We start from the raw sequence: 13,872 nt of genomic DNA, 5'->3' as shown, positions 1-13,872 counted from the left end.
AAAAGGCAAGGTGCCACAAAATAACAATTCAGTTTTTGAATCATCTAATGAAAGAGTAATCACCAAGACTATAAAAGAGTGTAAAATTGATAAGTGTTCGATAAACTTACAGCAAGACGCCATGATCGATGCTATTACTTGACGTTAAAAGAGATGATCTTGAACCGTGGGTTGATTCTTGATATCTTACCTTCTTCAGTTATTGCAATTCTTGGCTCTCTAGCTAGATCTTTTCTTCGACTTCTTCTTCTTCTTCGTCTTCCTTTCTCTCACTCTCTCTCCCCGTCTCTCTCTATCTCTCTCATCAAGTCTTAATTGTGCAGGTTTTAAAGCAATACGGTTCAATATATAACAGGACAATATGGCCCGATGCTTCGTTTAGTTTTTCAGTTATTGTAAGTTTATCTAAAGGCCCAATATGTCATTTATTCTCATGCTCACCAATAATTTGAGGGGGTTTATCTTAAAAAAATGGAGTGAATAGCAATTTTTATACATACATAGTTTTAAAATATGCTATTTATTTTAATTATTTAATGTAAATCTCAACAACTCTATATGTAAGTATTACGTCTATCAAGATCGGTATCAAATTTCGCAGAAATGTGAGAGGATACGTCAAAATATTTTAGGGCAATCCAATTGCTCCTCCTGATTGTGTAGATGTACAATCCGAGAAAATCCTAAAGAAAGAGTAAATTAATCAAATTCTTATAATCGTATGCAACTTTCTGCGTAGGTTTTCATATAAAACATGTCTGTGTAATATAAGAACACCATCCTACTCATGATAACTAATGCATGATAAATTGTAAGAACAAGGCACACAATTTCAAGAATTAATTTAGTGCCAATTACAAATTTTCTATGCATTAAGAATCTGGCAACAGTCTAAATCAAAATGAATGCTTCATACATTAGAGTATGTGAACCGAAAAAAAGGTGAGGTGCCATTGGTTCTTGATATCTTAAATCCGGCAATAGTCCAAATCAAAACGAATGCTTAATACATTAGAGTATGTGAACCGGAAAAAAGGTGAGGTGCCACAAAATAATTATTACTTGACGTTAAAAGAGATGATCTTGAACCGTGGGATAACCAATGCATGATAAATTGTAAGAACAAGGCACACAATTTCAAGAATTAATTTAGTGCCTATGACAAACTTTCTATGCATTAAGAATCTGGCAACAGTCTAAATCAAAATGAATGCTTCATACATTAGAGTATGTGAACCGGAAAAAAGGTGAGGTGCCACAAAATAATTATTACTTGACGTTAAAAGAGATGATCTTGAACCGTGGGATAACCAATGCATGATAAATTGTAAGAACAAGGCACACAATTTCAAGAATTAATTTAGTGCCTATGACAAACTTTCTATGCATTAAGAATCTGGCAACAGTCTAAATCAAAATGAATGCTTCATACATTAGAGTATGTGAACCGGAAAAAAGGTGAGGTGCCACAAAATAATTATTACTTGACGTTAAAAGAGATGATCTTGAACCGTGGGATAACCAATGCATGATAAATTGTAAGAACAAGGCACACAATTTCAAGAATTAATTTAGTGCCTATGACAAACTTTCTATGCATTAAGAATCTGGCAACAGTCTAAATCAAAATGAATGCTTCATACATTAGAGTATGTGAACCGGAAAAAAGGTGAGGTGCCACAAAATAATTATTACTTGACGTTAAAAGAGATGATCTTGAACCGTGGGATAACCAATGCATGATAAATTGTAAGAACAAGGCACACAATTTCAAGAATTAATTTAGTGCCTATGACAAACTTTCTATGCATTAAGAATCTGGCAACAGTCTAAATCAAAATGAATGCTTCATACATTAGAGTATGTGAACCGGAAAAAAGGTGAGGTGCCACAAAATAATTATTACTTGACGTTAAAAGAGATGATCTTGAACCGTGGGATAACCAATGCATGATAAATTGTAAGAACAAGGCACACAATTTCAAGAATTAATTTAGTGCCTATGACAAACTTTCTATGCATTAAGAATCTGGCAACAGTCTAAATCAAAATGAATGCTTCATACATTAGAGTATGTGAACCGGAAAAAAGGTGAGGTGCCACAAAATAATTATTACTTGACGTTAAAAGAGATGATCTTGAACCGTGGGATAACCAATGCATGATAAATTGTAAGAACAAGGCACACAATTTCAAGAATTAATTTAGTGCCTATGACAAACTTTCTATGCATTAAGAATCTGGCAACAGTCTAAATCAAAATGAATGCTTCATACATTAGAGTATGTGAACCGGAAAAAAGGTGAGGTGCCACAAAATAATTATTACTTGACGTTAAAAGAGATGATCTTGAACCGTGGGATAACCAATGCATGATAAATTGTAAGAACAAGGCACACAATTTCAAGAATTAATTTAGTGCCTATGACAAACTTTCTATGCATTAAGAATCTGGCAACAGTCTAAATCAAAATGAATGCTTCATACATTAGAGTATGTGAACCGGAAAAAAGGTGAGGTGCCACAAAAAAACAATTCAATTTTTGAATCCTCTAATGAAAGAGTAATCACCAAGACAATTAAAGAGTGTAAAATTGATAAGTGTTCGATAAACTTACAGTAAGAGGCCATGATCGATTCTATGACTTGACATTAAAAGAGATGATCTTGAACCGTGGGTTGGTTCTTGATATCTTCCATTCTTCAGTTCTTTCAATTCTTGGCTCTCTAGCTAGATCCTTTCTTTGACTTCTTCTTCATCTTCGTCTTCCTCTTTCTCTCTCTCCCCGTCTATCTCCCTGTCTCTCTCTATCTCTTTCATCATGTCTCAATTTTGCGGGTTTTAAAGCAATATAGTTCAATAAATTACAGGGCAATATGGCCTGATGCGTCATTTAGTTTGCCAGTTATTGTCATTTTGTCTAAAGGCCCAACATGTCGTTTATTCTTGTGCTCACTAATAATTTGAGCGGGTTTTTCTTAGAGAAAATGAAGTGAATAGCAATTTTTATATATACATAGTTTTAAAATATGCTATTTTTTTAATTATTTAATGTAAATCTCAACAAACCTATATGTAAGTATTACTTCTACCAAGATCGGGATCAAATTTCACAAAAATGTGATGGGATACGTCAAAATTTTTTAGGGCAATCCAAACGCACCTCCCGATACTATAGCTGTAAATCCGAGAAAATCGTAAAGAAAGAGTAAATTAACCAAATTATTATAATCGTATTCAACTTTCTAAGTAGGTTTTCATGTAAAATCTGTCTGTGTAATATAACAACATCATCGCTACTCATGATAACCAATGCTTGATAAATAGTAAGAACAAGGCACAAAATTTCAAGAATTAATTTAGTGCCAATAAAAAATTTTGTATGCATTATGAATCCGGCAACAATCCAAATCAAAACGAATGTTTCACACGTTAGAGTATGTAAAACAAACAAAAAAAGGCGAGGTGCCACAAAATAACAATTCAATTTTTAATCTTCTAATGAAAGAGTAATCACCAAGACAATAAAAGAGTGTAAAATTGATAAGTGTTCGACAAACTTACAGCAAGAGGCCATGATCGATGTTATTACTGTTGGTTGCCCGAATCGAATTCGGATGCGGAAGCGTGGTGGTGCGGGGGAAAGAGACGGATCGTGTATAACAAAAATTTTCACAAAACTTTTGAGATACTCTATAGATTATATTAATTTATGCACTAATAAATTAATCTCATTAACTTATATATATCAAGAACTCAATCAGGAAAAATACATGGAAGTCGACTCGGATGATAACTTGAGTTCTTTGACCACGAACAGTCCTTGCTCCAATCTTTGTGTTTAGAAAACCAATGTCTTCCACATCTATTCCTAGAATCCACGAAGACGTGTGTGTGGGCACACATGAGACAAAACGGGTTACAATAAACACTCGAATTTCCACAAACACCATCGCATGCACGATGTGGAATTTTTGGAGAAAAATGTTTCCTTCACTCTATAAAGGATTTTCGGCCACCTCTAAAATTAGGGCAAAAAACCATTCCGAAAATTATCTCAAAAATAGTATTTATAGAGTAGAAATCAAACTTTTAGAAGGAATCCAATCTCTATTTCTAAGATAAAGCTTGTTAATTATCTCCTATTTGAATTTTAAACAAAATCTTCTCCTTTTCTCTATTCTATATGGCCGGCCATTCTAAGGGGATTCTCATCCCTGTGTGGCGCCAATATCAGATAGGGAAGGAAGAGAAAATCATCATTTATCCTGTAGTCCAATTTTGACTCAAATTCAAATTCTAATTTAAGTCAAACTTAAATTAATTTGAATTCTAAATTGAACAACTTATCAAATAAGTTTAAATGGATAAATCTAGATGGCAGAGCCAGGTTTTCTGAAAAAAACCTAGCCTCAATTCCCAACCGTCCCTTATAGCCAAGCACAGCCATGGCATCCGAAACAACCAGCTCTACCTCTGAAGTTTCTTCTCATTCCAATCAAACATCTGCTCTTCCAAATTTTGGAATTGCATATAGATCAATCCTCCATAAATAATTCATAATTAGAGCAAGGTAAAATCCGTTAACCTCTCTAATTACTTCTTTATCCTTGAGTACCATTGATTCTCTAATGGACAGTGATTCATAAAACACATTCATAAATTGGAGCTCCTACTGGTCCAAGTACCGAATCAACCCTCAAGAGAATTATTTATCTATTTCTTTGTTAAGAAGGAATGGATTCCATCTTGTGTAATAACATTCCCGGCTACCTACTTCATCATGTCTCCAAAATACAAGGAATAGGATTCAGGATCTCAGAATCCGTACCGAGTAAATCAAAAGACACAAATCCATAAATAGGAGTCTGTTAAGAACTCAGGATTAAGATCATCCTATATATGACTATCGGTAGACTCAATTAGAATTTCTATACTTAACGGAATTATTAGAAATTCATATTGTGTCTGTGTCCTTGTTCCACATAATCTCATTATACGAAATACACTCATTCAATATCTCACCATATTAACAGTGCGGATAACACCGTTCCATTCTAAATGGGAATGACATGTATTAATAATGTTTTAATTAAAGATTCCAAACTTTAATTAAATTCATTATGAACATTGCTTTTTGATTATTATCCTTAAACATTATCCTCTCGTATATATAACACTTATATACAATGTTTTAAGGTTACATAAATAATCATGGAATTTTTATTGATATTCATAAAATATTCATAAATATATGCACATAAAACAATGAATAAACTCTTTTATTAAATAAATAATAAATATCCTATTACATCTCATGCTTCTAGGACACCATTCTCAACAATTACTTGGCGTTAACAGAGATGATCTTGAACCATGGGTTGGTTCTTGATATCTTTCCTTCTTCAGTTTTTTTCAATTCTTGGCTCTCTAGCTAGATCCTTTCTTTGACTTCTTCTTCATCTTCGTCTTCTTCTTTCTCTCTCTCCCCGTCTATCTCCCTGTCTCTCTATCTCTTTCATCATGTCTCAATTATGTGGGTTTTAAAGCAATAGAGTTCAATAAATAATAGGGCAATATGGCCTGATGCGTCGTTTAGTTTGCCCGTTATTATCACCTTATCTAAAGGCCCAATATGTCATTTATTATACGTGCTCACCAATATTTTGAGGGGGTTTTCCTTAGAGCAAATTGAGTGAATAGCAGTTTTGATACATACATAGTTTTAAAATATGCTATTTATTTTAATTATTTAATGTAAATCACAACAATCCTATATGTAAGTATTACTTCTACCAAGATCGGGATCAAATTTCACAAAAATGTGATGGGATACGTTAAAATTTTTTAGGGCAATCCAAACGGTCCTCCCGATACTATAGCTGTAAAACACGAGAAAATCCTAAAGAAAGAGTAAATTAACCAAATTATTATAATTGTATTCAACCTTCTACGTAGGTTTTCATGTAAAACCTGTCTGTATAATATAACAACATCATCCCTACTCATGATAAATTGTAAGAACCAGGCACAAAATTTCAAGAATTAATTTAGTGCCAATTACAAATTTTCTATGCATTAAGAATCCGACAACAGTCCAAATCAAAATGAATGCTTCACACATTAGAGTATGTAAAACGAAAAAAAGCGAGGTGCCACAAAATAACAATTCAATTTTTGAATCCTCTAATGAAAGAGTAATCACCAAGACAATAAAAGAGTGTAAAATTGATAAGTGTTCGATAAACTTACAGCAAGAGGCCATGATCGATGTTATTACTCGACGTTAAAAGAGATGATCTTGAACCGTGGGTTGGTTCTTGATATCTTCCATTCTTAAGTTCTTGCAATTATTGGCTCTCTAGCAAGATCTTTTCTTCGACTTCTTCTTCTTCTTCGTCTTCCTCTCTCTCTCTCTCTCTCTCTCTCTCTCCCCCGTCTCTCTCTTCGTCTCTCTCCCCATCTCACTCTTCGTCTCTCTCTATCTCTCTCATCAAGTCTCAATTGTGCGGGTTTTAAAGCAATACGGTTCAATAAATAACTGGGCAATATGGGCCCGATGCGTCGTTTAGTTTGCGAGTTATTGTCATTTTGTCTAAAGGCCCAATATCTCATTTATTTTCGTGCTCACCAATAATTTGAAGGGGTTTTTCATTGAGAAAATGGAGTGAATAACTGTTTTTATACATACATAGTTTTAAAATATGCTACTTATTTTAATTATTTAATATAAATATGAACAACCCTGTATGTAAGTATTACTTCTACCAAGATCGGGATTAAATTTTACAGAAATGTGAAGGGATACGTCAAATTATTTTAGGGCCATCCAAACGCTCCTCCCGATACTATAACTGTAAAACCCGAGAAAATCTTAAAGTAGAAATTTTAAATTATGAAATTGAATTTAGGATTTTTCTTGTGAAATGTATATTTAAAATGAATATATATTTAGCATGAATTTTGACGATTTAAAATGTCCTGATGACATTCTTCAAAGATCTAAATCAAGGGTCAAATAAAGAAAGCATAATAAATAAGAATTAATTCAATTATCCCTAATACCAAGAAGTGCATGAAAAGTGAATTAATTCATGAACCCAATATTTTTGAGCGATCTATATTACCAATTAATTATTCATCATCTCATTAATCAAAAGTAATTTTTATTGAAAGCGTTAATCTCGAACCAAACTTAAGAACCCTCCATAATTCAGCTTCTATTCTAAGATATATAGCAAGATCCTCCCCCAAAGAATTGATCACTTCTGTAGTAGATCAACAATGAAGGAACACATTAATCAAAATAATCTGCTATATATATTTAAAAGAAAACGAAAGTTAAGTATCTCTATTAAACTAATTAAAGATCAGATTAGCAAACAAAATAATTAAAGATCGTACATCCATAATTACAGAGAGAATTAGCGTATCTTATCTTACATATTCTCATCATCGTCGGTTGAAGATCTCCTGCCCTTTAGCACAACCTCGAAACTCACAAAAATGCCGTACGTGAAAATATATATGAGAAAGATGGAAAACAAGGAAGAAATCACATCTGAGGACGTTGGCAACGCCGAAGCATTATTGATGTCAAAAAAAATCAGCAGTAAGGCTTGTGCAAAAATAAACACCGCCCCAACAAATAAAAGCAAGCCGTAGAGCATAAGTAACTAAACCAAACCCGTAAAATTTAGAGTTTGTTCTTTTGAGTAAAAAACTAAAAAAAAAAGTAACTTGAGTTATAATTTTATTTGAGTTCATGTTCTTTTAAGTTTAAATTTGAGTTTAAGCTCGAGTTCAAACTCGAGTTTAGGACTAAAACTTGAGTTCAAGTTTCCCCTTCAACTCGAGTTCAGAAACTCGAACTCAAATTAATGAACATTATTTTTTCTATATTTAAAAATGCTATAATTTTTTCGTTTTAATTCTGATTAAGATGATTTTTTTTCTATGCGTTGACAACGAAAAGACGAATAAAACCCGACCCATATACCATATTAAAATTTTTCATCAGCATTGAGTTTTTATTAAAATACTATCTGAATGCAAATTCAAGTTTTGACTCACTCAAACACAAACTCAAAAAGATTCTTATCTCAAACCATAACTCAAATGTACACAACCAAACACAAACTCAAATTACAAGTTCAACTCAAGTTATAACTCAAATTCAACTCAAGAATTATACTCAAATTAAACTCCAAAAGAACAAGTCCTTCTTGTTCTTTTAATATTTTTGAGTTAGATAACTTGAGTGTAGATTTTGAGTTGAGTTTGAGTTATAACTTGAGTTGAAGTTGTAACTTGAGTTTGTGTTTGGTTGTGTACATTTGAGTTATGGTTTGAGATAAGAATCTTTTTGAGTTTGTGTTTGAGTGAGTCAAAACTTGAATTTGCATTTAGATAGTATTTTAATAAAAACTCAATGCTGATGAAAAATTTTAATAGGGTATATGGGTATAGTTTTATTCGTCTTTTCGTTGTCAACGCATAGAAAAAAAAAATCATCTCAATCAAAATTAAAACGAAAAAGTTATAGCATTTTTAAGAATAGAAAAAATACTGTTCATTAACTTGAGTTCGAGTTTCTGGACTCGAGTTGAAGGGGAAACTTGAACTCGAGTTTTAGTTCCAAACTCGAATTCAAACTTGAGTTCAAACTCGAGTTCAAACTTAAAAAAACATAAACTTGAATAAAGTTGTAACTCGAGTTACTTTTTTTTGAGTTTTTCACTCAAAAACTACCTAAACGAACAGGCCCTAAGTTTCCATATCTGCCCTGAAGATAGATAAAAAAAGAGCTATTTAATTTGCCCTAGATATTTAAGAAATAGTTCTCCAATATATGTACAAACAAATAATTACTATTATGTTATACACAGACACACACATATATGTATATATATTAAGAAGGAAAAGAACGTGCAGGAAGGAAATTGCGTGAGAGATCAAATTTACCTTTCGTCATTCGTCAAGCAAACTACCGTGTCAGCCATTATTTTTGGAATAACATTCGTCTGAGATAAAATTTCATACAACAAAAGAGCTTAATTATGAGCAAAAAGTGAAATCTAGATACGGCACTTACTCAATTTTCACTTCTATATGTAATAAACAGAGGTTTCATTGAATCACTAAGATTACTCTGACTTCTAATAGTAATAGTAACCGTGATTTAATGAATTTGGAAATTAATTTGAAAAAATATATATTTTAGAGAGATATATATATATATATATTATTATTTTTTTTTAAACAGAAGAATGCCTTAAATTATCTTTGAAAACGTATAAAAAATTATCCTTCAAAATTAAAATTCAAATCTTCTGCTTTTCTATTAGAGGACTGTTTTGTTTTTGTTATACCTAACGATCTAGATAATTCATTGAGACTCAATTTGAAAGTCATTGTCATCATTTTTTTTTTTAAATGTGAGTCCAAGAGCTTATAATCCCTTTTTAAATAACTTATTACGACGAAATTGTGTCCGGAAAAAGTCAATATCTCGAAGAAAAATAAAACAGAAAGAAAAAAGACAACAAATTAACCCGAGCTGCACTCCATTTTTTATTTATTTAAGGATTTAACATCTAATAGTCAGTCTAAAATTTATATGCCATACTTGTGAAAAAAAACATATTTATAAATTATCATTTATCACCTTAAATCGACTTTAATATTAGAATTGGTGTTTAAAAATTAAGATTACTAGGAGGCAAAAGTCTTTTTTTTTTTTTTTTTTGCTTTGCTTTGCTTAAGGAAGGAGGCAAAGTCATTTATAGTAGGGTTAAACTCATTTTCTAGTCACAAATTACAACTTTCAAGTCAAATTCCTATTTTGGTTTGTCATTTTTAAAACGTCTCAAAAACAATCCATGATCTAACAAATCATATCAAATTAGTCTTATTGTCTATCAATTGTTAAAATCTCAACAGGAAAAGTCTAAGACCTCTTAGTCTAGTGGTACTGAGGGGTTGGGGTATCTCTATTAAACTAATCAAAGACCGGATTAGCAAAAAAAACTAATTAAAGATCGTACATCCATAATTACATAGAGAATTAGCGTATGTTATCTAACTTACAGATTCTCATCATTGTCGGTTGAAGATCTCCTGCCCTTTAGCACAATCTCGAAACTCACAAGAACGCCGTACGTGAAAATATATATGAGAAAGGTGGAAAACAAGGTAGAAATCACAGACTTTGATAACGCCGCATCATTATTGATGTCGAAAAAATCAGCAATATGGCTTGCGAGAAAATAAACACCGCCCCAACAAATAAAAGCAAGCGGTAGAGCACAAGTAACTAAACCAAGCCCGTAAAATTTAGCTTCCATATCTGCCATGCAGATAGAAAAAAAAATAGCTAGTAATTTGCCCTAGATAATAAAGAAATAGTTCTCCTATATATGTACAAACAAATAATTACTATTATGTTATACACAGACACACACACATATATGTGTATATATTAAGAAGGAAAAGAACATGCAGGAAGGAAAATTGAGTGAGAGATCAAATTTACCTTCTGTCTTTCGCCAAGCAAACAACCGTGTCAGCCATTATTTTTGGAATAATATTCGTCTGAGATCAAGATTCATACAATAAAAGAGCTTAATTATGAGCAAAAAGTGAAATCTAGATACGGCACTTATTCAATTTTCACTTCTATATATAATAAGCAGAGGTGTCATTGAACCACTAGGATTTTGTTTTACGAATTGTTTTGGTGCGCTGACTTCTAATGGTAACAGTAAAGGTGTTAATTGAGTTAGTCTTGAATACTCCTCTCTTGTGTGTGTGTGTATATATATATATTTTTTTCATTAGAGGAACTGATTTGTTTTTGTTATATTTTTCCTAATAATTTATTTTTATACACCTAAGATCTAGATAATCATTGAAACTCAATTTGAAAGTCATTGTTGTCAATTGAAAAAAGAAAACTATAATTAAAATTTATTTTTCAAAGAAAGAGATTAAAGACAAAAACAAAAACATACCCCCCACTTGAACGAGTGCCTTGCAATTATGTTCTTATTCTTGCGTGTTGCTTTTCTTAAAATATGCATTGTAATCCTTTATAAAAAAAATATATATACACATTTAGATACACATTGAACAAATCATGCACTTTTAATATTACTATTCTTTTTTTTTTTCCATCTACTCTGTGTTATTTTTCAAGGAAGAACAGAAGATTGGTGAGGTTGAAGATGTTGAAAATTATTTTTCAAATAAATGAAAAAAAATATTAAAATTAAAGTGTGTGCATGAGAGGGTTAAATTAAGTATTATACAAATAATGTTTATAAAAGGATAGATTTTTTCAAATCTTTATGAGAGGGGGTGTTAATTATTGGGAAACAATTGGACGTTTGGTTCATAAATTCAGAATCACAATTCAAAATTATTCTCGATTTACGTGTGTTTTTTGTGTGAAAAAATACCATAACGAATTACGAACTATGATTTAAATCATGACACGAATACACTAACCAAACGCATTTTTGAGGTGCAAGTATAACTACTCTTATTTGAATTGACTTCTCTATTTTAAGTTGAGTTGAATGATCCAAAAGGAGTTTAACTCCTCCCTTCAATTCTACTTTTCAAACCATTTCTCTACAGTAAACTCAAAACCACATTTCTGATTTTGCCCGTTCAAAGATTTCTCTGTCCATGTGATTTCATATTCTCAATCATGATTACACGCTAAGTCTACTGTCTCAGTATTGTACTCCTATTTTCAATGCTAAGGACTTATAATCTCGTTATTATTACATATATGTGTTCCACATTTTTGTTATCCCCACAAAATATTGAGAGAAAAACATCAATCAACAAGCGTACTAAAGTAAATCTATTTTTGTTCATTCTTTTCCTTTAATATTTATTTTAAGAAAGTACTATTATACACTTACTTTTGGAAGTGTGAGAGCTTTTTAATTTGAGTTGAGATGTAATTTTATGTGAAAATTTTTTACTGTAGTAAAAAAGTTAGATGTGATTGTTTGTGAGAGTTTTTTACTGTAGCAAAACTCGAATTCTAAACTCGAATCAGCGAAATAAACGGGACAAAAACAAAGCAGTCTAACAAAATCATCGTGGGACGTGATTCCATTTCTGTTTCATTTGTGATTTTTTATTGCTTTATTTTTTAAATACAAAGTAGATTTTCTTACTCTAATATTTAGGTAGCAATTTATCGAATGCATGATGAGAAAAAAAGTAAAGAAATTAATCTTTTCAAAACAATAAATTTAGTAAAGATTGGATTATAGTTAATGTTGTTAAAACTTAGTAAAGACTTTCAGTACGTATCATAAATCTTACCGATCATGCCTTAATAATATTTTAACAGACATTTTAGGTAGGGTGGGTGCTGCTCACGTGGTGACTCGAGGTAGGCGTGGGGTTTTGGTCACGTTGCATGCATGGGACGACATTGTACAGAAGATTAATTTCTCTAGGTAGCAATTTATCAAATGCATAATTGAGAAGAAAAAAAAAGAAATTAATCTTTTCAAAATAGTAATTCTAGTAAAGATCGGATTATAGTTAATATTGTTAAAACTTAGGCTTTGTTTGGGAATTTTTGCGTGCTAATTGTTAGGATTTCAATTTTGTTGGAAGGAATAATTAAGGTTTAACATTAAATGATAAATTAACAGCTAGATCCACGGTTGATATTTTCTTTAAAATGTTTATTACATTTTACTTAGGTTTAATTAACATATTTCATTATAGAGTCCTTTATATTTTACAGAAGGCATAAGATAAAGATATTCTTGTACAGCATTTAAAACCATCTTCAAGGAATCTCATTAGCTTCACCAACTATTACTCTTTTTTTTTTTCCCCCCTAAAAAATCTAAGAAATTCTAAAGAGAGAATATTAAAAAAAATAAAAGAATATTTTCTGGTACACTAACACACTATAAGTCAAGTTTTTAAATTATTAGATATATATAAAATCACGTAAAATACAAAAAAACACTCAAATCCAACAGTTAAAAAAATTTAATCTACCGATACACTGACGTATTAAAAAATCTCTTAAAAATAAACAGCTGGGTCAATTTTTTTTCTTTAATTCTCATAAAGGAGCAAACTTTATAAGAAATGAAAAATGATAACTAAATTGAAAAAGTTTCAAAAGGTCAAAAATCTCTAATAATTTATTATATTTTTTAATAGAATGTCTTTTTTAGTACGTAATATATTAATAAATTAAATTTTTTATCCATCACTTTACATAAATCACATAAACACAAATTTAATAATTAAAAAATTTAACTTATTAATATATCAAACGTAAATCTCTCCATTTATATATTTTGCAACTTCCTCAATATTGCACGATATGAGAAAACATGTCAAACGTGGCCCTGGTACACCGTACACGAATCACGATCTTCATCGATTTCCATATTTTATCCCTTTGGAATTATTCCAAAAAATATATACACACATTCGCATGTGTGTATATGTATAGGGTTATTTACATTCGGCCGTCATTCTCTTGCATATCTTATACATTATTTATTGGAATATTGGAATCCGAGTCTTACAGTGTCTGAAATCCTTCTTGTCGCGTTGATTTCTCCCTAGGGTTTTGCCATCGTCCTCCAATGGCGGAATCACCGACACAAATGGAGAAGATAGAGTCGGATATGAAAATATCGGAGTTGAAGCAGGTCAGTCTCTGCAAAGCGTACGAGGCGCTTCACTCGGAAGCCTCCACAGTCCTCCTGCTGACGCTCCAGTGGAAGGATCTCGACGAACACTTCAACACGACTCGGAACTCGCTTCGGGAGAAGTTCGAAGAGCTTTTGGAGCGGGAAAAGAGCGGCGCGGCC

At 31.6% G+C, this 13,872-nt stretch overlaps 1 protein-coding gene across 1 annotated transcript in view; it reads left to right on the top strand.

Annotated features, from left to right (window-relative positions):
- Positions 1-13,665: 13,665 nt before the first annotated feature.
- Positions 13,666-13,872, top strand: part of LOC112091775 — a 4,615-nt gene continuing 4,408 nt past the window's right edge. Inside the window, exon 1 of the mRNA XM_024166220.1 lies at positions 13,666-13,864. Within this exon, the coding sequence (XP_024021988.1) occupies positions 13,666-13,864 (199 nt within the window). The remainder of the gene's footprint in view (positions 13,865-13,872) is intronic.

The sequence above is a fragment of the Morus notabilis genome, unplaced genomic scaffold (genome assembly GCF_000414095.1).
Source record: "Morus notabilis unplaced genomic scaffold, ASM41409v2 Scaffold724, whole genome shotgun sequence".
Lineage (NCBI taxonomy): Eukaryota > Viridiplantae > Streptophyta > Magnoliopsida > Rosales > Moraceae > Morus > Morus notabilis.
The sequence above is the reverse complement of the archived record's forward strand: the minus strand, read 5'-3'. Positions and strand labels throughout refer to the sequence as shown.